Source organism: Mauremys mutica, chromosome 1 (genome assembly GCF_020497125.1).
Source record: "Mauremys mutica isolate MM-2020 ecotype Southern chromosome 1, ASM2049712v1, whole genome shotgun sequence".
NCBI lineage: Eukaryota > Metazoa > Chordata > Testudines > Geoemydidae > Mauremys > Mauremys mutica.
The window spans coordinates 239930345-239955775 of NC_059072.1; the positions used below are offsets into that span (position 1 = coordinate 239930345).

The 25431-nt window shown below is 41.0% G+C and overlaps 1 protein-coding gene across 2 annotated transcripts in view; it reads left to right on the forward strand.

Annotated features, from left to right (window-relative positions):
• The first annotated feature begins 504 nt into the window (after positions 1-504).
• Positions 505-25431, forward strand: part of ASMTL (acetylserotonin O-methyltransferase like) — a 53766-nt gene continuing 28839 nt past the window's right edge. The window contains exons 1-7 of one of the 2 annotated variants that reach the window (XM_045004470.1): positions 505-671; positions 2865-2996; positions 5079-5126; positions 5855-5919; positions 8939-9000; positions 12843-12951; positions 22409-22835. In XM_045004470.1, coding sequence (XP_044860405.1) covers positions 579-671; positions 2865-2996; positions 5079-5126; positions 5855-5919; positions 8939-9000; positions 12843-12951; positions 22409-22835 — 936 coding nt within the window. In that variant the 5' untranslated portion in view covers positions 505-578. The remainder of the gene's footprint in view (positions 672-2864; positions 2997-5078; positions 5127-5854; positions 5920-8938; positions 9001-12842; positions 12952-22408; positions 22836-25431) is intronic. The other variant, XM_045004477.1, reaches the window with a different exon arrangement.

Below are 25431 nucleotides of genomic sequence, written 5' to 3' on the forward strand. Positions count from 1 at the left end.
ATAAAAATAAAATAATAAATAATAAAATGTAGCCGTTGTGGTGGCAGAGAAAATGTTGAAAATGCAAGGTGAGTGTACCTGTGTATTTCTCCTTTTAATCTCACAATTTTTAAACCAGGCTTTTCATTTTGGAGCCTGAATAGTGATTTTTAAGCACTTTGAGGTTCCCAATACTGCAGGTGGAAGTTGAAAACTGCAAGACTGATTCTCCTAGACTAAATCCGCCCCTGTATCCAACTTTCCAGCCGTCTGTCTCTCCATTCCCGCCAGCTACTTTGTTGCATTAGTATTTTGTACCCCCCCAGTGTAGATAAGTGTCTGTCTGTCCCATTTAGAACGTGCCCAGCTCGCCGGGGCAGCTTCCCCCCGGGCCCCGCCAGGAGCGCTCGCGGCTCCCCGCCCCCTGCAGCGCGCCGGTCCCGCCCTCCCGGCCCGGAGGCGGGTCCCACTGCCCCGCTCCGCCCCGCTCGCTGCGCCGTATAAACGCGCCGCTCGTCGCGTTTCGTGGCGCTGCCGAGCCTCGGTGCCGTGCGGGGGAGATCCCGGGCCTCCCCGCAGCCGCAGCCGGCGCCGCGGCCATGGTGCTGAAGCCGGTGATCGGGAAGCTGGTCAGCAAGAGGGTGGTGCTGGCCAGCGCCTCCCCCCGGCGGCAGGAGATCCTCACCAACCTGGTGAGTCCGGGGCAGCGCCGCCTGGGCCCCCTGCCGTTAGTGGGCCGTAGCGGGGTGAGGGCACTCGGCGTATGGCTACATTGCAAAGTCTGCCCTGCACTTAGACACCGGTGCCGGCGCTGGGCAGGGGCTGCACCCGGTGAGGCGGGAGGGTGCTGGAGCTCCAGCCTGGAAGTCTCCACAGCAATTGGCGAGCCCCGGTCAGCCGGCACCACCCACCGGCCAGTCCCTGTTGTCTAATTGCGGTGGAGACATACACTTTCCAATGCTCTTGCAAGGATGCCGAGCCCTGCTTGGCCAGAGCTCCCACATGCTCCCTGGAAATGCCCCTGCAGCAGCTGGGCTCCTCTGTGGCAAACAGGAGAGTGGTTTAACAGTCTGCCTAGTGGCCATTATGCCCCTCTTCCTTGTTGTTGCCGTCTTGACATTTTTAAAGTTGGAAGACCTGTGTTTCTGGGTTTATATGTGACCAGAAGAACAATATTTTTTAAATAAATGACACTTGAGCAGAGTCTTGGGGCAGGAGGCAGGTTATGCAACTGGGAAGTAGCCTGCTGGTGTGGCTGGGGCAAGGAAGCTGAACAAAATGAAGTTCTTAGGAACATACCATTGGGTGATGCCAATTCCCACAGATAAGACGGGAAACTTGTTCGGTCAGGCTATGGGGTGGTCTCAATACATGCAACAAAGAGCAGAGGAGGAGGGCTGTTTGGGGTAGGGAATGCAGCTAAAATAGTAATGTTTTATCTTGTTACTGTTGTAAGCTGTCTGTGAAAAGGGTGCCTAAGAATACAATACACTGTGCCAGAGTCTCAGCTGGTGTTAACTGGTGAATTTACAGTTTATATCAGTAGAAGATGTGGCCCTATGTATTGGTTTTGCATTGCTGCCCTCCAGGAATTTTTGGAAAAACCCCGTCAAGTGTTAATGTCAGTCATACAGTGTTATAGTATCCATGAGACTTATATATTTTTTTATTTTTACACTTCATCTAAAGAATTGTGTTGCACACATTTTGATCAATACTTCATATTAACAGTGATGGGTAGAAGTAAAAACAGACTAACAATGCTAGCGTTTTATTTGCAGGGGGAGGAAGTGAGTTGAGGTTGTTTGCACTAGATCACATCACATAATCCCCAAAAACCTTTTGATTTATGCTTTTTCTCAGCCACACTTTCTCCCCCCCACCCCCATTCAAACATACCAGAGATTGTGTCTCAGTGTGAAATCCTGTTTTCATTGAAGTCACTGGTGAAACAAGATTAAACCTGTAGTTTGGAGGCAGGAATTAGGGGGAAAAAATCCAGAAAGCTAAACAGGTTGCGGTGACAAAACTAATATGTGTATTTCTGGCTACATGTGAATGTTTACATTTAAGCATAAATTTGATAGTTGTGTTTCGGTTAAATGTTGTGTAGCAAAACTCATACTTACAGAGATTTATCTACAGTGCAGCACAAGTAAATGCCAAGATTATATCTACTGAAGACTTCACGGCACAGATCTAATTTACATGGGAAGCACACAGATACTATGATGGGTGTTATAGCAAACACAAAAGAAGAGAGATGTCATGCATTTGTGGTTAGGTTGTTACATGCATAGCTGACAAGAGTAAAATGATTATAAGTACTCCAAGTGTAAAACTTTTGTTTGTCATGGATAGATTTTCTTGCCTTTATCTTGAGATGTTTACATATTGAGAGTAAATTCAAAACAATTCAATACAACAGGGTTTTTGCTTCTCAGATGAAACGCACACAATCAGAATTTAGGTTATTTGTTTTTGTTTTAATTTTGATTGTATACTGCTGATGGAATGAGTGAAGTTTGCAGTGTTTGCCCTAGATTGTTATGTTTGCAATAGATTTGTAGTTCTACAGTTTGCTTATATGTTGTTACCAATATCTATCTTTTTCTTTCTCTCTTGAAGACAATTGGCATTTTATAGTAGGTTAATTTTTAAAAATAAATAACTAGATAGTTTTCACTGATATTTCTCAGATTAGCTTCCACTCTATTCTAATTTACTATTTGCATGATTAAATATAATTTGCACTGTAGAGGAAATGAGACATAAAAATATAGAATAAAAAAAAGAGCAAAATCCACTTAATCTGTTTCTTTTATGGGTTCCTTCCAAAACACTTGATGATGCTCACTGCATTGCCTTTCCTTTGTATATTATAGGGTCTCCGATTTGAGGTGGTTCCATCCTGGTTTAAAGAGACCCTTGAGAAGTCATCTTTTGCAGCCCCTTATGAGTATGCCATAGAAACAGCAAAGCAGAAGGCACTTGAAGTGGCAAATAGAATGCATCTAGTGAGTCTGTCAGCTATTTCAATAGTCAAATCTTTGTGTGGTATGTTTGTGTGGTATGTGGTGTTCTCGCTATTTATTACTGTTATGTGCACTTGTAAAGGTAGTAAGTATACAGGTGCATTTGCATCCTTTAAGCAAACAGACCCATTTTCCCCATGTCACTATTGTGGCAACTACCTGTTGAAATGGGATAGACTTGCTAAAAGGAACTCCAATGTCTTCAGTTTGTGAAAGGCCAAAACCGCAATTACAGACAGCTGTGACAGCAGGCAGAAGCTTTAAATTGAGGTATAATTGCCAAGTCCTGCCAACAGCCAACTATCCAAATTGAGACCGAGATAGTTAGACTTCGTCCAGGATTTCCAGGCACTTGGTGAGCAGAGATGCAATTCTGTTTAGGTCCTATGAGGAGATACAGAACTGACCGTCATTGGCATGCTGATGATACTGTAACCCATCATGTCTTGCAGTCTCTGAGTGGCTTCAGGTATTGCTTGAATAAGAAGTGTGACTGGAGTGAGCAGTGTGAGCCTTCATAAATTAAGCAAAAAAACAGCTGCCCAACACGCAGCCCTCTGACCTCATTCTGAAAACAATGAACTAAAGCAACTTGGTCTGCCTCTCCACTAGTCCCATATTCAAGCCAATAGGGCCTTGTGAGTAATGTTGTCGAAATCCAGTAATAGATTTATCAGCATAGATATTAGACTTCTGCCTCCTGCCCTAATATGCTCCACCACAGTGATTAAGGCTGGTTCTGTGCCACAACCAAGCCTGAAGCTCAACTGATTAGGTTAAAAAAAATCCTTATAGGCTGTCGTTTGCTACTGTTGTTGATCTGCAAATATTTCCTTAATGACCTTCCTCTGGAAGGGAGGAATAGAGACTAATCCTTTTCTGAGATCGATTCACATATACTGAATGCGCCCTACCAACACCGTTGCCAAATGACACTATCTGCCAGCGCAAATATTGAATTATCTCCTATGTAAATGATTACACAGATTCATATCTGTTTCTGTCACTTTCTTTTTCTGACTATGGTGTGATATTAGGGGAGTAGATTTCATACCTTAGCAAGAATATAGTGGACTTTAATTGTGGAATAGTATTAAAAATTTTCCTGCTACTTCATATTTTTCTTAAGTCCATCCAGACAGATTTTGAGCACTTCCTATGTACAGGATTTAGTTAAGTAGCATATGGATGTAGGTGTACCATTTAAAACTAATCAGTATGTTAGTGCTTTCACTTTCTATTTATGAGATCAAATCTTGAACTGTTTCCCAGTAGAGTTCCTACTCTCATTTGCTGTATTAACTCTTACTTAATATATTAAGACTAGAGCCTTCTCTATTTATGAAAATAAGCTGCCATAAGAAGCAGTAAGTTTCTATCAACAGTTGCTTCCATCATGAACAATAAATAAATGTAAGTCTTAGCCATGTTACATCGTAAAATAATAAACTGTAGGATTAGTGTCTGAAATCATCCAAATGAAATGTAGGCAAGCAAAAAATCCTGGACAACAAGAACAGTTTGCAGTTTGAGAGCAGGGAGAGGGAAGAAGGAAAGGGCTGAGAGAATTCTATAAAACCAAACCTTAGAACTCCTTTTAATGGCTGGATACATGTAAATTCAGGTGGTTGAGGGGTATGCAAGTACACTTAAGGACATCTATAACAATGGCATTGTGGTACTCATGTTTAATGTGTTTCAATTATTTCTGTATCCAATACACTTGGCTTATTACAAAAAAAGGTTGTTTTGTAACTGGCAGCCTTGAAACTCAACCTATGCTTGGAGAGTTGAGTTGGGTTCTAATCTTTCCTGAGTGCACTTCATCATCAATTCAAGTTCTGCAGGCAAAATCATACCCTCAGTTATTTCTGCCCACAGTCCTTGCTGTCCCTGGTTTTTCACAGATGTAACTGAATTCTGTTAAGGATTCTTAGACTTCAGCTACCTCCTAGATATATTTAGATCAATACCTTTCAAGACCTTACAGTGTCTTGAGTTGGATATTCTGGTTTTTTTTGTTGATTGTTTTTTCCTTTTTTTTTTGTCTCCTTATCTTTCCAGAAACACCTTAGAACTCCAGATATTGTTATAGGAGCAGATACTATTGTGGTAAGAATATTCATGTATTTTAGCAGTAGTTTGAATCATGTCTGACCAGTGCCTAAAACTCTCTTGTTGGGGTCTAACTTCTTAGAAATTTAAAGATGGAAAAGGCCTAACTACTCATCTAGTCCATCCTCCTGTCAATGCAGAATTGTCCCTATGGTATATTTTCTAGTACTTAGCCTGGTTTAAAATGTCTCAAATGACAGGGTTTCCACCACTACCTTTATTTTTATTTTTTATTTTTTTTAGACATACTCCATATTCCATAATCAGTATCGGGCTTTCTACTATGTTGGAAGGGGCACTCAGTTATTTGACAGCTGTGAGCATCAGGAAACGTGCATCGCCTAAGCAATGCCATTTAAGACATTTTTAACAGCCAACACAAATGGTACTCTTACTGGTAGTCTCAGCAAAGAGGGTAAAGAAAGAATTATGATAGACACTGAATTAGCCACTCACCTCTGTAGATCCTTCTGGCAGTCACAGGGTGGAGGGGAAGCTTGCACTGACAGTATGTGCTCATGTCTCCAAGGTTCTTATTTAGTGCTTTTTATCCATAGGTCTCAAAAAGCTTTACAGAGGAAATCAGTATCATATATATTATACTTTTCAGTAGACTGATGTTGCTGGCAGGGCTGGCTGAAATCATGGTTTGAAAAGTCTGTGTGACTGATCTCAATTTCAGCATAGTAGAGAGACACTGCGGAGTATTTTTCTTTCTATTTCAGAGTGTCGGAAAACAGATTCTGGAGAAACCGGTTGATAAACAAGATGCATATAAGATGCTGTCAAGGTTTGTAGTTTTAAATAAGATTAGATGAGTTAATCAGGCAATTCTATAATCAGGCAGTGTTTTCTGAAGCAACTGGAACTGCAAAATTCTATAACATTCATGCACAGAGATGCATAAAAGATAATATATATGCTTGGTGGGGCTAGGACCGTCTTTTTGTTCTGTGTTTGTACAGTGTGTAGCATAGTGGGGACTTGATCCATAACTGGGACTCCTAGGCAGTACAATAATACAAGATAATAAATAAAATATTATTACAAACTATTAATCTGTACAAGGGATGTGAAATATGGTGTGCTTAGGATCCATCACTTTGAATTTCCTGACTTGTGTCCTTCTAGAGTCTCAATAACAATGTTGCATTAGTATCATTAGGATAAGTTCTTTTTTATTTGCATTGCAATTGTTTTATTATTGACTTCCTTAATAATAAAGTTCTTTAACAGTACAAGCATTTGGTATTGGTCCTTTGCCTCTCCTCAGGTGCGGTTTGCATGATGTGTGTACTAGGAGAAAACTAATCAGGAATTCCTTTATTTGGAGCCACATTGTCCTCTCCTTTACAGTAGCAAAAAAAATTTTTGATGGAAGTACACTGAATTTACATTGGTGTAACCAAGAGCAAAATTTTTGCTTTTTTTTTTTTTTTTTTTTTTACTGTCCTATCTTATTCCCCTGTCATACATTGGGGTCCTTAAGTCATCTCAGGCTTCTATTTCTCTCCTTTGAATGTAGTTCAACCATTTGAGCTTAATGATGCCCTCTTCCCCATGTTTCAGACTCATTCTGTTGCTTACCATATGTGAGCTATTTCATTAATGCAATTATTTCTTTCTGCAGCTCATCACTTTTAATAAGCACCAATTACACAATACTGTAGCCTGTTACCAGGCTAGCACACTTGAATTGATTGTCACTCCATCTCTTAAAGCTCTAATGCTGTTAGGCTGTTATCCTGTCCTGAGGCCTGAAGGAGAAATCAGATTGTATCTCAGTCTGAAGAAACCATGTTTGCCTTCCAGAGGCAACTCAGTTACCTACCTTTTTTCCCCTTAAAGGTTTGCAGTTCCGAGATCATGGCAATAAACATTTAAGTAACAGTAAAAAAAAATCATCAAAGTGAATGTGTTTATGTGCCAGTTTTGTGAGAAGTAAGCTTTTAGTGTAAGACAAATATCAAGATAAGAAGTACATAGTAATAATTCATAAACTAAGAAATACTTGCCTACAGTAGTCATGTGTGGGAGGAGTGCAGCTCTGGGTTATTCAGGTGGGACTAGTAAGTAGGAGGTTACACGGTCACATTTTCTCAAGGCTGCCATTCTACCATTTTTAGAATAAAATGGTGTCTTTGGTAAAGAATGATATGTGAAAAGTCTGCTGATCATTCTTCAATTGTGTAGCAAACTGCCAGTGACATGACTTATTGAATATGAGCTGATGAAAGAGACTAATTTAGGAAAAATTCACTGGACGGAACACATGGCATATGGCTTTCTGGAAACTTTGCTTTGTGGCTCTAATTTAGATTTTGTGCTGTTGAATTAGGTTTCTCCATTTGATGGAGACATAAAAAGTAATGGTTGTTCAGAGCAAGTGAGTAAGGGCAGAATGTGATATTATCAGGAGACCAAACACATCCCACCAAACTCATGAAAGACTGGAAAGGGTCTTCTGATTTAGTACATAATTTCAAGCAAAATTATACCATGTTTGGTGGCTCCCAGAAAATAGTCACTTTTGCACTAAACTTACAAAGATGTTAGTTTATATTAATTCTGATCCACAATCTTGTGAGCTACATTACTTAAAAAAAAAAAAAAGTCATCCCAAAACTTTTAAAATAAGCATGGATGTGCAATATATTTGAAATCTTTGTGTTTTTTTTCCTTCAGGATAATCCCTGTTGGGGTCATTTTGCATCCGGTGCTAGCAATGTAAACTCTTGTCTCTTATCTGTGTGTTAATTATCATAATCAGCTACACAAACTTTCAAGGAGCCAGAATGGACAATTTATATTGAGTAGTTTCATGCTTCACAAGTAGTTTACTTCAATGGGACTAACTAGGGTGGGAGGTACTATCTGGTATGAGTAAGGGTATCACAATTCAGCGTTAGGATACTATTTCATAATCAGACTGTCTAAGAAGTTAAGCTGTCTTGCCTCAGTTTACATTGGTTCTGCTTACACATCTATGAACTGTACAGTTTTCGCGCGCTTTGAACTTTTTTTTTTAAAGTAAGAATGTTCCATGCAAAGAGGATAGTTAACTACTCAGGAAAGTAAAGTCCTTTTCATGACAAAATAAACATTATCATTTCAAGCTTTCTGCACTTCCCTGCTGATATTTCTGAGCCATTCTTTGAAAGCATCATCCCTAGGCAGGTGCAAGGACAGTTCATTCTCCTTGCTCCTTTGCAGCCTGATTCTGCCACTCTCAGTAGAGCTGAGTGGTACTTTGCTCCATCAATAGCCCAGTTGAAATGAATGGGAATACTGGTGTAGCAAGGTACCAATATTCCCATTCAGCATGAGGAAAGGTTGTTTAACTTAGCCCTTCATGGATTATTTTTTTGCTGAAGCTGTCTATCAGAATGCCATTTATGATGATGGTGATCTTGTTTTGCCCATGAGATTGACACTTCTCCTCTGGTATAGTAAAATAATAAAACAAAACAAAAATCCTAATTTTACCTCAATATAAATGAACATATTTTAGGCCACTGAACAGCCAGCAGGTGTTAATGTTTTGGGGATACTAAGCATTGAAAGATTCCAATTACTGTACCAATCCTTCTGCACCATTTTGTGTTTTAGCTCTTCACCTTTGTGAAAGAAAAATCAAAACCCAATGTCCTGTGTGTAAGGATATGAACCAGAGCTGGTATTTTTCTGTGGTGTCCATTGGCTTATTTGTGGAACACTCTGTAAACCTGTGAAATAGTAATGCAGTGATGCATTAGTGAAGAAGGGACTTTATAAAACTCACATAGTGATTCTTCATTTTTCCCTCATAGGTTGAGTGGGAAGGAGCACAGTGTCTTTACGGGAGTGGCCATTGTTCACTGCAGCAGTAAAGGTAATTGCAGAGAAGTGTACAGATACCTATGTGGTAAAGTCATATGTTCTTACAGACATGTTATCTAATTCTACTCTAATTGTGAAGATGGAACCCTTTCATACAACATCTGATTCTGCCACCCTTTCCCATACTGAGGAGTGGATTATCTGTAATTAAATAAAATGAGCAAACAGTCCTACAAACAAAACACTATGCTGCACATAAAGGATGATGAGAGAATGGATGCCAGATGTTAGTTGGATCACATAATGCATTACTGAAGGGCGCTCAGATATTATGGTGTTAAGAGTGGTATAAGAGCCTATTAAGAATAGAATAGGCACTTAATTGAAATCAGCAGGGCTACTGAAAGAGCCTGATCCAATACTCTCACTGAAATCAGTGAGATCTCCCTGCTCACTTCAGTGGACATTGGATCAGGCCCAGAGTAAACATGAGAACATGAGAAAGGTGGCAGAATCTGATCCATAGTCATTTTTCTTGCTGGGCTTTATTCTGGTGAGAATGAAGGGGCTATGTTGTTCAAGTATGGTGAAGATTATCACATGTATGGGTCCTACTTAGTTTCTTAATATCTAGGTTGTAAAGAGAATGGATTTCTAGAAAATTACTTTTCATTATTAGTAGCAGTTCTAAAAAATCCTGTTGGGTGGTAAGTGAAATAATGGTTTGTACATTACCTTTTAACTGTGCAGTCCTGGGTTTGAGATTGACCTGCACCATATTTTGTTTCATAAATAATTCATTCAGATTAGTGGATTTCTGATCAGTAAGAGATCGTTCCATCAAATTATGCTGACTAATAGGGTCTCATTGTTTCCTTGTACTCTCCCATTGGTCTGTCTATATCCATCTGTTGTCTTGTATCTTATACTTAGATTGTAAGGTTGCAGGAACTGTCTTTGTTCTATGTCTGTACAGCACCTAGCACAATAGCGTCCTGGTTCATGACGAGGACTCCTAGGCAGTATAACAGCAATAATAAATATTATAGTAAATATTATAGTATTACCATCATTCCAGACATGGGATAAAATCCTGGCACCCTTGAACTTGATGGCAAAGCTCCCATTGAGTTCAATCAAGTCAGGATTTCACTCAGGAAACTCCCAGAAGTATCAGTTTTCTGAAATTTGTCCAAACCTCTTGCCCCTCTTTCTCTGTTTGCAATTGCCATACAACTCCCTGAAAAGCTTTTTTCAGAATAAATGCTTTTACCTTTTAAAAAAATAAACCAGTTGCATCAGCAGCCCAGTGCCCATATAAAAATATGCAGTGGTGGGAGAAACTACTGTAAAAAAAAAAAGTTGTCAAGTGGTTTTCAAAGGGTTCAGATAAACAGTAATTTAAAATATTATATATTGGCTCTTCTTTTGACTTTTACAAGCAAGTAGAGGAGCGATCCAGTACTATTGACAGTATGACAGCAGATTACATTTTGTTTGAGTATATGCACTTAAGCCAAAGCAAAATTTGATGAATAAAAATATTCCCCAGAATATTGCAATTAAGAGAGAAGCTTGTGGAGCACACCATTTATCAGTTAGCAGCCCATTAAAAAGCCTGTTACCAAGCATCTTACTGAATGACCATACTGTCATCCTGAAAGGACATTGTCAATTTATGTTCAATAACTTATGCATAATTGTTTTTACTCACTGTTTGTAACCATCTATGAAATCATTAAGTTGCTTTATGAGAAATGTTAATGTTTTCTATCACTCACGCTGTAGTATTTGGATAAAACTCTTATCTCTGATCCATACTGCAGTTCTCTGGCGTATTCTGCCAAGAAACTTCCGCTTTTCTCAGAATATTAACTAGAGATCTGCAGTGCAGATAAGAGGAGAATATTGCTCTTGGTTTGGTAGGGAACAAGGATGGAAACTTAATGCTCTATCATTAATTAGGGCATCATTTGTTACCAGTATATGTATGTGGGGCAGTATGCTTCAAATCTCTTAGTGCAACCCACATGGGCTCTAATTCCAGCACTCAAAGGCATTTTTCCATGCAGCAAAATCCACCCCTAGTGCTGCACAACTCTGCATTGCAGGTTGCTCACAACCGGCTTCCAGCTAAAAAAACCAAAAGTGCTTGTGTCGGCTTAAAAGGGGTATTATCACTCTGCACTACTCTTTACTGCTGCAGAGGAAATGATAGGATAAAAGGGATTGCTGGATGACAGAGACTGATGCTTGCAGCTATTGTATGTGCTTGTATGCACTGCTGCAGTTTTATGCTGTGACACATTGCTAGGTATAATGGCATTCACAATGTTAGCGGAGTGACTACTGCATTTCTTTTACTCTGTTTTTGATTGCATGTCCACTGAATCTGAATTTGAGTTAGGCAGCTTTCTTGCCAGTGCAGGCAATCAACCAGTATTCCTACAATGACAGAATTAATTCTGGGAGCATTCCATAAAGGAGGAATAAGATCCTCCTCTCCAAATTTTGTCCTACTATGATCTCTCTTTCTCCCGCTCCACCTGGGTAAATAGTTACATGCTGTGACTCTGCAGAATTAGATAATGTGGGGTTTTACTCACTTTGGCTTTCGTGAATAGATATTCCACTGAACTTGGCAGTAAGCCCTTTTGTTGCTTACTCCTGGGGGAATTCTGCACTAAAAAATAAAAAATTCTGCGCACAATATTTTAAAATTCTGCATATTTTTGTCAGAATAACACAATATAATCAAGCTGGTTTCAATTATTTTGCTAATTTATTTAAACTACAATACAATGGATGGAGAATGGGAATGGGGAGCATTGGAGGAAATCGCCAAGCCCCCTTTGTCTAATAATAATGTAGCTGTATTGACTGTTTACTTCTAGTTATTAGTCAACAAATATATGCAGCCATATGCTCAGTGTTGCATCATAGGCAACTGAAGAGGAAGCGAGGGCTGGGGACTCAAACTCACAATTTATATTGGCTACTGACCATCTCCAGAGAGGTCAGTAGCCAACAGTTCATGGAGCACATTTTGATAGGAAACTTTTTCAGTCCAAACATTTAGACCAGTTCTAATCACTAAAGCATCACACTGTCCTTTACAATACAGCTCCTTTATACCACTCTGGCAGTGTAAAGGAGCCTTAAAATGTTTACACCTGTTTTATACTCCTGGGGGAATTCCCTAAGAACAAAGGGAACAATTCACTAAGCAGGCAGGCTGCTGCATTCTGCTCTGCCTGAGGGAACAGAGCCTGCCCCATGCCTACCTCTTCAGAAACACCCCAAAGCCCTGCCCCTCCACGCCAAGCATGCTGCAATAGCGAGTGAGAGGGACAGAGTGTGTCTCTTACGCACGACTGCACAGCCCCCTCCACCTCCCCAGTGGTGAAGTATGTGTCTACCAGCTGCTCTGGGTGCCCAAACAAATCTGCCTGCATTGCTGGGGACGGTGTGCATGACCTCTCTTGCGACTTCCCTTTGCTTTCCCATCAGAAGTCCTTTTTCTGCAGGGAAGCAAAGAAATCTGCAAGGCCCATGAATTCTGCGCAAGCACAGTGACGCAGAATCCCCCCAGGAGTAGCATATATCTGTACAGGAATCTGGACCTTTCACTGACAAAGGCCATGAATGAGGGAGGCAAGGAAGTAGGTCAGATTTTTGAGCCCACTAACCTTAAAAGCATCTCTTTTAAATACAGGAAATCTTTTTTTAAATCCTAAAATAGAATCAAAAGTCTGTCTGTATATGTTTTCTTGGATGAACAATGTCAGTTCAGAGTATTCAAAAGGTAAACCATTTATCAAGATTTATTTTATCCTTTAGTCTCATTACTTTCATGTTACAATTTTTTGTTTACAGTAGGATTTTTTATTGTAGATAATCGTCTGGAGACTGAAGTCACTGATTTCTACGAAGAGACAAAAGTTAAATTTGCTGAACTATCTGAGGAGCTTTTATGGGAATATATTCACAGTGGAGAACCAATGTAAGTAGGTTCTAACTTGAGTATAGGCCTTAAGACATTGTTGACCTCAAATACGAAGCAAGCAGTATGCCGTGTCCTTGGGGGAAATTGGCCGTTTGTATATGCAGTCATTGATGTGCTGTGTGAAGCAAAAAGGAAGTTAATGTTTCATTCACAACATTGACTAGCATTTGAATTCCCAGGGTGGAACTCTGAACCCAATCTTTTTAAAACTGCTAGCAGTCTTTTTTTTCTTTTTTTTCCAATAGCTCCTTAATTTGAAAGCTCAGGCAATGGATGACCCAATGGAATTGTGCAGTATTCTGTTTCAGGCCCAATTTTAGTTTAATTATTGCCTGATCCCAATGAAGATAATTGGAACCCATCTACTGACTTCAGTGAGCAATGAAACAGATTGTTAGCGCGAAAAGAATTAGGCCCTATATGGATATAGTATGGAAAGTTGGAAGAGCCTTAGCTTATCCTTACACTTACAGTGAACTGTATCCTGCATTCTGTGAGGCACTTTCAACTTCTCCTGAAGTCCATTGGTGTTTAGGACATGCAGCAGCTCACAGTAGTGAGGATCTAGAGCCAGTTATCATTGCATGTCCCAGGTACGAGTGCACTACCTACAGCAGAACTTCTACAAAGCGAAGAAAACACATTCTGTCTTGCATTTGTTGTGTGTTAATCAGCACTAATAAATGTCCATGTTGAACTAACAGCTTAATCAAGATATCCAGAGAGTTGGAAGGAGTCTTTGCTTAGATTTATCTATGAGATGAGTCTTTAACAGCTACGGCTTCTACCTGTAAACCAATAATGGGGCAGCGGCAGCTGAAGGGACTGTAACTTTAGAGCTTCTCATCTCTATGGAAAACTCTGCAAACACATAAAGAATCAATACAGAAGTGGCTGCACTGCCTTCAGTGGAAGGCAGGCCTGGAATTAGCAGGGTTACTGTAGGAAGGGGTATGGTGTGCAAATTACATGGGGAAATTGACAGACTGTCTTCCCACATTAGTTTGATTCTAGCCAGTGCTACTCAGCAGGGGTAGGTAATAAAAAAAACTCAGTAGACTGTAAACCTAATTTAAAAAAAAAATACAGTAGAAGTTTTATATTGCTACAGAGAAAGATGCATGTTTTTCTGTTGTATGGATTTGTACTCATCATGATTCATAGATTCCAAGGCCAGAGTGGACCACTGTGATTATCCAGTCTGACCTCCTGTGTAACATAGGCCATAGAACTTCCCCAAAATAATTCTTAGAGCAGATCTTCTAGAAAAACATCCAATCTTGATTTTAAAATGGCCAGTGATGGAGAATCTACCCACAACCCTTAGTAAGTTGTTCCAGTAGTTGATTATCCTCACTGTTAAAAACATGCATTTTATTTCCAGTCTGAATTTGTTTAGCTTCAACTTCCAGACCATGGCTCATGTTTTACCTTCTTGTGTTAGACTGAAGAGTCTATTATCAAATATTTATTCCCCATCCAGGTACTTAAAGACTGTAATCAAGTCACCTCTTAATCTTCTCTTTGTTAAGCTGAATAAATTGAGCTCCTTGAGTCTATCACTATAAGGCATGTTTTCCACTCCTTTAATAATTCTCATGCCTCTTCTCTGAACCCTCTCTAATTTATCCAACATCCTTCTTGAATTGAGGACACCAAATCTGAAAACAGTATTCCAGTAATTGTTACACCAATGCCAAATAGTATAACCTCCCTGCTCCTACTTGAGATTCACGTTGATCTATCTCAGGGTTGTTTTAGTCCTTTTGGCAGCTGATTATTCACCACAACCTCCAAACCTTTTTCCAGTGTCATGGCTTCTCAGCATAGAGTACCCCACCCTGTTAGCATGGCCTGCATTCTTTGTTCCTAGATGTATACATTTACATTTAACCATATTTAAAATGCATATTATTTGCTTGTGCTCAGCTTACAGAGTGATCTGGATCGTTTGGTATCAGTGAACTGTCCTCTTTGTTATTTACCACTCCCCCAATTTTTGTGTCATCTTCAAACTTTGAGTGATGGTTTTATGTTTTCTTCTAGGACATTGATATAAATGTTAAAGAGTGTAGGGCCAAGAACTGATTTATGTAGAAGGCTACTCCAAACACACCTACTTGATAACGATTTGCCATTTACAGTTACATTTTGACATCTGTCAGCTAGCCAGCTTTTAATCTGTTTTAATGTGCTCCATGTTCATTTTATATTATTCTAAATATTTAATCAATTTGTCATGCAGTACTAAGTCAAACACCTTGCATCAACACTATTGTATTTATCAACCAAAACTGTAATTCATTAACTTTGACATGGGTGGAGTATAATCCTAAACAAATTGCACTTTAACTAGAGGTAGGTTTTTTTGTCTCAAAAGTGTGATCTGTTTGTTTTTTATTCTTCTGGGGAAAGTCATACCATTGAGGTAATGCTTTCTTGGCATTCTCATTAAAATAAATGGTAATAATCATGCAGTGGATCAGAGTTTGAGACTAATGGAGTCTTTCATCTCCAAGTCAGCCTGGGCTGAACCCTCTGGTGGTGTGGGGTTGAAAAGTATTTCTGGTGCTGAGACCCTTCTAAATAATGTAATAGGCTTATTGACAGCTCAGAAAAGAGCAGCATTGCTGTGCTGTGGAGAACTTTTTCCAGCTACCTTTGGATACATGGAATATCGCACAATGAGGCATCTTGTAGAATGTAAAAAGTGGGAGGGAAATAAGAGATGAACCTTCTTGATTTGGAGAATAACCTTTCATATTTCTAAATCAACTAGGTCATTTTGTCTTATTCAGCTGACGTTTGTAAATTCATTTTAATTTGTGAATGCCATTAACATTCCCTCAAGAGAGATGATGTTAAATAAAATTGAACCTATCTCAGATCCTTAGTCTTTACAGTCCATCAACCAGTATCAGACCTTGTGTGTCCTCCCTTTTATCCAAGCCTACTTGAATGAGGTTTTCAGGAAGATTTCAGGAGACACTTAAATGCTTTATTAACATTCAGTTGTATTAGATTTGCCATGTTCCCTGTTCTTCTCCCTCCACTTCCCCCACCACCCTCCATTAATTAGCCAGCATTCTTAGAATGTCATGAGTGTTCATGGAGACAGGTGCATTTGTATAAAATTTAACTAGCACTAATCAGTCCAAGGCTGGGGAAGTGAGAAATCTAAGGCAGCTATGGCGCTTACACATTATGTATCTACAAAAGAATTGCCAGATCTGTGTCATAGCCCAGTACTGCATGGTTTTGTAATCCATTATATTACATATACTCTACACCCAGCTATGGACCAGATCATTGGTCCCTGCTCCACCCCCCTTCAGCTACATCTGAAATACCATGCCCAGAAAACTGTGTAGAGCCAGGTCTATACAACTTGTCTACACAGTCTATTCCAGTCCTCTTCTAGCACAGGAGCTGTGTTGAAGGTGAAAGGGTAAGTCTCCAGAGTGCCCTGAGGGGTTTTAGCATAAGTAAGTTAGTGCAGCCTCAGAGCTTGTGGTAGGAGCTGAGCTGGCCTCCAGCTGACCCTGAGATTGGGAGAGTGCAAAGGTGATTTTGAGCTAGATTTGTCCCAGTCCTCCAGAGTGATGCAATAAGCATAGATCTGAAGATTTGGCTCCATAACTCTTAATTTCCTGTCTTTTATGTTTAAAACCTCAACGTTACGTTGGCCTTGCTTTTGGCTAATAATTAATAATATAATCACATTTAGTGGGATAAAAGGAACCAAAGTGAATTTGACCCAAACAGGAATAATTAAATCTGGGGCAGGAGCAGTTTGTTACAAAGAATAATGGGATCACTTGGGCTGTGTGGGGAAAACAATACCTTTTTTTTTTTTTTAAGAGTACAGATTAGCAGAGAAATTCCCAATATGCTTTTGGGAACTCTGATTTAGTGAACTAATCTCCCTTGAGTATGCAGCTGATGAGAAAGATGAGACTTGAGGGACAAACTTGGGATTTTTAGATAGAATTTAAGGCTTAGAATGAGAAGTCCAGGTGTTGTTGTGACTGTGGCCTCTGGAAGAGTGAGAGCGCATTGCTGAAGAACAGCTGCAGCAGAACTGCTCTTGGGAGGATTTGGACAGCACATCTTAGCTGTTCTTTCTGCTACCAGACATTTGTTAATTCACAGCGAGAGATCCAGGTGGGCTTCTGGGGGTCAAAAGTTCACATAATCTATTCTGCCCCTGTCTGAGACAGATCAGACTGAAAACTGTATACCTGAGAGGAGGGGAAGCATCTGCTCTGGGTTGGTGTGGGAGTAACTGAGGATACCAACCTACAAATTACATGCAAACCAACAGATGCCCTGGGAGGAGGAAGTCTTTCTTTCATCCATCTTTTCCTGTCTCTATTTATATAGGCTAAAGCAGTCCTTTACTGAAGAACTTGTTCGGACATTACTTATGCTCCAACTAAGAAGCTTTTTCTTGTGAGGGTCCAGCTTCATGATGTTGTGGCCAACTTAGTCATTACACAGAATACCAAAAAGCTAAGCAACATCTGTAGTATTGAGGATTGCATCAAGTTGCTGGTGACATAGTGGACAAAAATAACCAATAACCCTGTAATACAAAGATTGGCATAATCGGTGCTTCTGATATTTACTAGACCTCTCTGAGCCAGGGTCTAAATCTACAAGCATGAAGCAGATATAAAAAATGATGTGGAAAGCTCTGTTCTGGGGCAGCATATTTGTGATGAACCCAGCTACTCTCCCAAACTTCTGGAAAGGGTGCTGAAATGGCTTCTGGGGCTGTCCCTGGATTCTGCACAGGGACTCTTTCATATCACTCTCTAAGTAGTGGGTGTCAGACAAATAGGAAGCCTCCCAGTCTTTTGGCTGCTGGTGGAGAGAAAATAAAACGCTGTTCTCTCCCTCTGTGGTTCTCCCCCCCCACCCTTACTCTCCTTCCCACCCTGGAGCTTCCTAGCTGCTGTGAGTGTCATTACTATCTCCTTCCCCCCAGCTGTCCGAATAGTTTTGGGGGTGGGAAGGGCTGGGCCTCAGCTATTCTATACCTTCTGGCTTCTGTGACATTACATAGGGGGTCCTATCTGCTACTCCCTTGCTCCAGCTTCAAATTTGGAATCTCTTCTCTAGTGATAGTGAATAGCTCTAGTGCAGTGGTTCCCAAACTGGGGTTTGTGAACCCCTGGGGGTTTGTGAAATGTTACAGGGGAGTCTCGGGGGGCGGGGGGAAATCCCTAATGGCGGACAGAGTTGTCCCTAGGGACTCCAGGCAGCACGGGGTCAGCAGCCTGGAGTCCCTGGACTTCCAAGAGCTAAGTAGATCAAAGCAAGCATATCTATCACACTGAGGTGATTTAAACTTCAAGACTCCTTATAAGAAATGGAAAGGGAAGTGGATATTTTTTGCTGTTTTTTAAACTAAATAGGCAGCTAGTATTTTTTTTTAAATATTATGAAGAACAAGTTTAAGCTTTGTTGTAACGTGTGTTGTTTGCCTGGACTGCTCAAGACCTGAATGCTTGTGTAGGAGGAACTCTTTTTGAGTTGATTTCTTAAAAACCTTCATGCCGTTTCACATCTGATGCTCCTTGATGAAACATAGGAGCCTTGTCTTATAGCAGGCTTATTCAAAGTGATACAAGCTATGAAAATGAGATCTTGGAAGAGTGTTGCTGTTTTCATAATGTAATAAAAATACTGAATAGTTAATAATAATTAATAAATAGTGTGTAATAAGCATGTCATAAAAACAAATTTTATATTTTCAAGATCACTGCTTTTATAATTTATACTCAGGTAAAGGAAAAAATCCCTGGAAATTCTCATTTTTAGGAGGAGGTTGGCAAGACTTGACATTTTAGTGAAAGGGGTTCACAGGTTGTTAAAGTTTGGGAACCACTGCTCTAGTGCCTTTCTCTGCTTCTGCTCTTAATTCCCAAGCAGCAGCAAATTAATATGAATGTGATTTCTGTTAATTTCATTGCCCTCCCCAGGGCTTTCAATAGCAGCAATTAAATCAACAAGAGTACTGCAACGTGGGAAGGCTCTAAGTAGCAGTGACACAGGCACAAGAATCATAGAAATGTAGGACTGGAAGGGACCTCGATAGGTCACTTAGTTCAGTTCCCTGCACTGAGGCAGGGCTATATATTATCTAGACCAGATGTGGGCAAACTACGGCCCCTGAGCTCCTGGCTGGGGACCCTACTCCCCGGCCCCTCCCCTGCTGTCTCCCCTCCCCCGCAGCCACACTGCCACACAGGCTGGGCAGCATGGGGAGCGCAGCTGGCTCTGGCCGGGTGTCACGGCTGCAAGCTCCTGCTGCTGGTAAGGGAGCGGCGGAGGGGGGGAGGGGAGGTTGGGTAAGGAAGCAGGAGGTCCTGGGAGGCAGTCAGGGAGGAGGGGGCGGTTGGATGGGGCGAAGGTTCTGGGGGTGGTGGTCAGGGGATGGGGAACAGGGAGGGTTGGGAGTGGGAGTCCTGGGGGGGGGGGGGCTCTCAGGAGGCAGAGATGTGGATAGGGGTCAGGAGGGCAGTCGGGGACAGGGACCGGGGGGGTTGGATGGGTTGGGAGTTCTAAGGGGGTAGTCAGGGTGGGAAGTGGGAGGGGTTGGATAGGGAGCGGGGGCCAGGCTGTTTGGGGAGGCAAAGCCTTCCCTACCCGGCCCTCCATACAGTTGCGCATCCCCGATGTGTCCCTCGGGCCAAAAAGTTTGCCCATCCGTGATCTAGACCATCCATGACAGATGTTTGTCTAACCTATTCTTAAAAACCTCCAATGACAACTTGCCTAGGTAATTTGTTCCAGTGCTTATCTATCTTTACAGGTAGGAAGTTTTTCTTGATGTCCAACCTAAATCTCTCTTGCTGCAATTTAAGCACATTGCTTCTTGTCGTGCCCTCACTGGTTAAAGAGATCAATTTATCACCCACCTCTTTATAACAACCTTTTATGTACTTGAAGACTGTTATCATGTCCCCTGCCCCTCCAATCTTCTCTTCTCAAGACTAAACAAACCCAGTTTCTTCCATCTTTCCTCATAGATGATATGTTTTAGACTTTTTATCATTTTTGGTGCTCTCCTCTGGACTTGCTCCAATTTGTTCACGTTTTTCCTGAAGTGTGATGCCCAGAACTGGACACAGTACTCCAGTTGAGGCCTTATCAGTTCTGAGTAGAGTAGAAGAATTACTTCTCATGTCTTGCTTACAACAGTTCTGGTACTACATCCCAGAATGATGTTCACTTTTTTTTGCAAAAGTGGTACATGTTGACTTGTATTTAGTTTGTGATCCATTATTACCACCCCCAGAACCTTTCCGCGGTACTCCTTCCTAGGGAGTCATTTCCCATTTTGTATGTGTGCAACTGATTGTTCCTTCCTAATTGTAACACTTTGCATTTGTCCTTATTGAATTTCATCCTATTTATTTCAGACCATTTCTCCAGTTTGTCAAGATCATTTTGAATTCTAATCCTGTCCTTCAATGCACTTGCAACCCCTCCCAGCTTGGTATCATGAGCAAACTTTATAAGAAATAGTTCAACGCTAAAGCCAGAAAAAGCCATTGCAAACTGTCAGTCTCTCCACCTGCCTATCTAGGAGGACAGCACTGCTTGGTTCATATTTGTAAAGTTATCATTGCAACCACCAGGGCTAGATATTTAACTCCTTAAATGAAAGCTTAGTCTGCACCCATGGCACTTTCTCGTCCTAGCATCACACTTGCCAAGAAAAGCTTCCTACCTACCACCGGAGCGTAGGAGAGCGGATTTTTCAAACCCTGTGCTTAATTATAATCCATAGCAGAGATAGGCACATGGACAACCTGTGGGTTTCAGCCCTAGGCTCTCAACGAATAAAGGCCAAAGTTACAGCTTGCATAAGCAGGCACAGTTTTATTGAAGTCAACCTTGCACCCAGAGTTAATTTGGAACCTGGCTTAACCCATCAAGTTTCTGGAGTTGGATCTGGTCTCTGTATGAAAAGACAGTTGCCCTGCTGCCTCTTTGTACCTGTCAAAGCTGTGTTAGCCATTTGGCTCCAGTCCAGTATGGCCTTTCACAGTAGCTAACATAGTAGAGATTATCCTGCCCATTTACCCATTGTTACACAGTTGAAGTATCACTCATAAATACAATTTTTGGGACATGATTTCTAGGTTGTTTAACAGATGAAAAGGGAGCATTCCCGTGTGCTGTAATTTTTGAGCCCCCACCTTTAGAAGTATTCTCCTGAAATATGGATACTGCATCCCTTTTCATTGCTTGTAGAACGTATTGGATGTGCACATGGCTTCCCCTTGACCTCAGGAGGAATCACATCCAAGGGCAGTCAGTGAAGCATGTTTTTTGGTACAACGCTGACATTAGTGAGTTGCATTTTTTTTAAAAAAAGAGGATGTTTAACAGTGGTTAAAAAGTCAAGGTCCTCAAGGGCATTCTTATTAATTGCAAGATCCAATGTAGGTGAATTGATGTAGTCTGCTGCTCTTGCATAACTGATAACCCTAAAAGACTGCTCTAGAAAAAGGTCTGTGATCGCCAGATATCAGTAAATTCATCTAGTCTGAAATGTCAACAAGGTGGTAGTTCACTGCTAGAGCTTAAAAAAAAGCCATTGTGAAAGTGTGTGTAAAGTGTAAATATTTACCAATTCCTTGAAGTTTAGCACTGGAGGAATTATTAGGAAACCAGTGGGAGGGAATTTTCATTCATGTCAGTGTATATAACCTTTCACTCTACAAATAGAAACAGTGGCTAGGTAGTAATATGTGGCATTGTGTGCAGTTACGTACAGGCAGATGGTGAGGCATTAGGGTAAAAGCACTTCTGCATGTGTTGTTGATCACAGTGAATTTATGCCAAGGGTAAACCTTGGTAGTTGAAAGTCTGACAGCACCTCTTGCAGTGGGAGAGGACTGAAGTAAAATGCTAGAAAGGGGTTCTCCCCTGAATTCCAGTGCTCACTTTTTATCAGATCTTCCTTAGCAAAATAATGTGCTTGCTGTGGCTGGCCACAACGTAGCTCATGCATGTCACCTCAGTGAAAGTCAGAATGACATTACACTACTGGAGTGTTAGTCCGCTTACTAAAAAGTCTTGGACCAGGATCTCATTGATTTCACCAGGGTTGAATATGGACTAGTGGGTAACGATGGCTTTCTCATTTGAACTCAATTATCTAGTGTTATGTAGTGAAAGAGCAAACGTTACTGTTGTGATTCCAAAGCTGCAGTGTTGAACCAGGACTGTTTAAAAAAAAAAAAAGAAAATTAGTTTAATCCATCTCTAGCTTTAACACACTATTTCAATCAAGGCAAAGTTCTGTCATTTCCATTCTAAAACATGTTTATACACCTGGATCTACAATCAGTACTAAGTGGTTACTCCTTTCCTCCATCCCCACATTCACTCTTAACCATTGTCTTAACTAAATGTCTGTATTTCCCCCCCACAGGGACAAAGCTGGTGGTTATGGAATCCAGGCCCTTGGTGGAATGTTAGTGGAATATGTTCATGGAGACTTCCTGAATGTGGTGGGCTTTCCTCTGAATCACTTCTGCAAAAAGTTAGCGGAGTTGTATTATCCACCCCTCAAACATACTATACAGCATGTCAAACATGACTCTATCCCCTCCGTCGAGACTTTTGAGAACCTCAGTGATGGAGAGAGTGACTCTTCAAATCCCATGCAGCATAAAAGTGCTAACACATTAGAGAGGAATGGGGTGCCCCTCTCAGGAGCCGTTCATACTCCAGTAAACGGTGGTAGCATCAAGCCCGTTTGTACAATGGCTGTGGAAAATCAGAGTGGAGTGAGGGAATATCCAGCTAAATTCCCATCAAAAATTGTAGAACTTATGGATGGCTTCAGAGCTTCAAAGGTAAAAAAACAAAAATACCGCTCCTTGATCTAATTTTCTCTGCACTGGTGAGCTAATATAATTCAAATTTGTATTTTTTAACATTTCTGTGTAGTTTGGAGGTTCTAATAATAAAGCAGTACTACAGCACTATGCATGTGTATGGGGAACAGCCCCATTCAAACAAATGATCAAATACATTTATTTTACTCTAATATTCATTCTGATGCTATGTGTGTTATGCAAGAGAATGGCATCTTCCAGCAGCTGCACCAGTGACCCAGGCTGTAGTACCAGTGCACATTCCAGGAAGAGGCTCAAACAACAGTAACCTCAGAGATTTACTGCACTGGGCTAGCAAGGGCAGCAGAATGCCTAGGGGCATTTTGAAAAGTACCTTTTAGTGATGCAAATACTGTCTGTGCATGTTTTGTTATGACACTCCAAAGCAGCAGCCAATTTTCCCTCCAATTTTTCTAACGGATATGCAGAATGAATTTTATGTGCACCCAATATGGAGGTGATGTGTGACTCCCCACAGCTCTCTCTCCCTGCAGCAGCACCTCGGCTGGGGGGAAGAGACACCTGTTCCCACGGCAGCTCTGGGTCAGGGCTGGGTTGGGCTTGGGGGAGGGGCGCCACTCCCCCTGTCTGCAGCAGGTCATGGACTGGGGCCAGGGGAGGGCCGCCTCTCCCCTGGGCCACGGGAGGGGTGCTTCTGCCTCTGGCCATGGCAGGTCCGGGACTGGGCTGGGGAGGGGCACCTCTTCTCCTGGCCATGGCAGGTCCAGGGCTAGCCCTGAGCACCTGCGCGGCACTGAATAGGTTGCTGCGTGGCCATGCAGCTTAGAGGGAACTTAGGCAGCAGCATGGAGGGACATCTTAAGAAGTGTCCTTAATAATGAGCACCCTTAGATTTAAGGCAAGTAGCAATGCCCCACTGAAACATAGACCTAGAATGCCACTGAATAAATTCTCTAGTGCATTTTTCTTCAGATCTGATCCTAACAGGTGCTGAGCACCTGTATCTCCTATTGATTTCAGAAAGTGGGGGAACAAAGGTGGCAGAGAGGAGGGGCAAAAATCAGGTTGGGACAGGGACATGTGTGTATATATAAGAGGAAAGAGCTGATTACATAACATGTTAAAATATTATATGTACTTGTAACATTTATTTCATAGTAATCAGAAATATTATCTAAAACAAGATAAATGATGAGAGAAATATATATTATGGAAATGACCATAGTGGCTCCTCTCCTAAGGCTGTGTTGAGATTTGCACTTGAAGTAATATTAAACTCCTTTTTCACTGTAATTATTTGAATTTAATCTCCGTGTATGGCACAATAACACTTCAGAGGGCAATGAACTTTCTATGTAACTTTTTTTTAGTGAATGTTCCCTGTTAACTTCTGCAGAGGAAACACTTCAAAATGCCCCCATTTAAAATAAATATTTTTATATATAATGTATATGTAATGTCTATCGTTCTCTACCTCATTCCTTTATCCTTCCATGTATTTGTATTGTAGGTTCCTATAAGAACCGCCTTCTCTTGATTGCTCAGATTTTGTTTTTTTTATCTCTACTTTTCACTGAAATACTTCTCTAAGAATCTCTTGTGTGTGAACCAGGGCTGTAGCTGATGATCACAATGCAGTAGCTTTTGTTAGGCCTTCATGAAGACATGTGCACAGAAGCTAATATTCATGTGTACTCTAGCAGTCGACTGTGCCTGGAAACAGATAAATGGATAATTTTGAATCACTGCCAGGTTTTCTATTCAGAGCCAGACTAGTACGACTGAAGAAAAGGTAACAGCAGTGAAGAAAGAGAAGATGAAATAAATACCAAGTATTCTAACTGGAAACGGAGAGAGATGTGGTCTCTTCACAAAACTCTGAACCAGAAACTCCTGGGGTGAAATCCTGGCCCCACTGAAGACAATGGGAGGTTGTTGTTGACTTCAACAATCCAATCCTGTGCCCACTGAAGTCTAATCCCAATTTTGACACTCTGCGATTTTGGGCAAATCTCATCCTATGTCTGCCTGCACTGCCCCTTCTATAAAATGGAGACAATAATGTTGTGAAGCTAGTTAGTTTGTAAAATGCTTCAAAGACTGAAAGTATAATGAAAACTAACAGCTAAACTGTAATTCAATTCAATTTAATTTGACCTTTACGTGGGTTCAGAGCCCTCACAATGCAGGCTGAAATCAACTACAAGCAAGAAGAACCTAGTAATCATCTTTATTAAAATGATGTCTAGGAACTTTTTGCTTGGTCCTGCACTCAGTGAGGTCAATGGAAGTTCAGGGTTAAATTTGGTTTGGTTTGGTTCCTCTAACTATACAGGACCCAACACATCTTGAATGGGATCTTTGGGTGCTATCATAATTTAAATACTGGCTCTATTTGTTAATGTTATGCCAATAACCTAATTTTCAGTGCTGACTTACAACTCAGAGGCCTTGAGCTGGCCATTAATCCATCTTCTACCACTACTATTAAACTGTTTAAACACTTGCTGTGCTCACCAGAACCTTCCCCTCTCTCTGGCTAAACGTAATAACATTTTTGACAAAACTGTGTATATTTTTGAATGCAGCAATG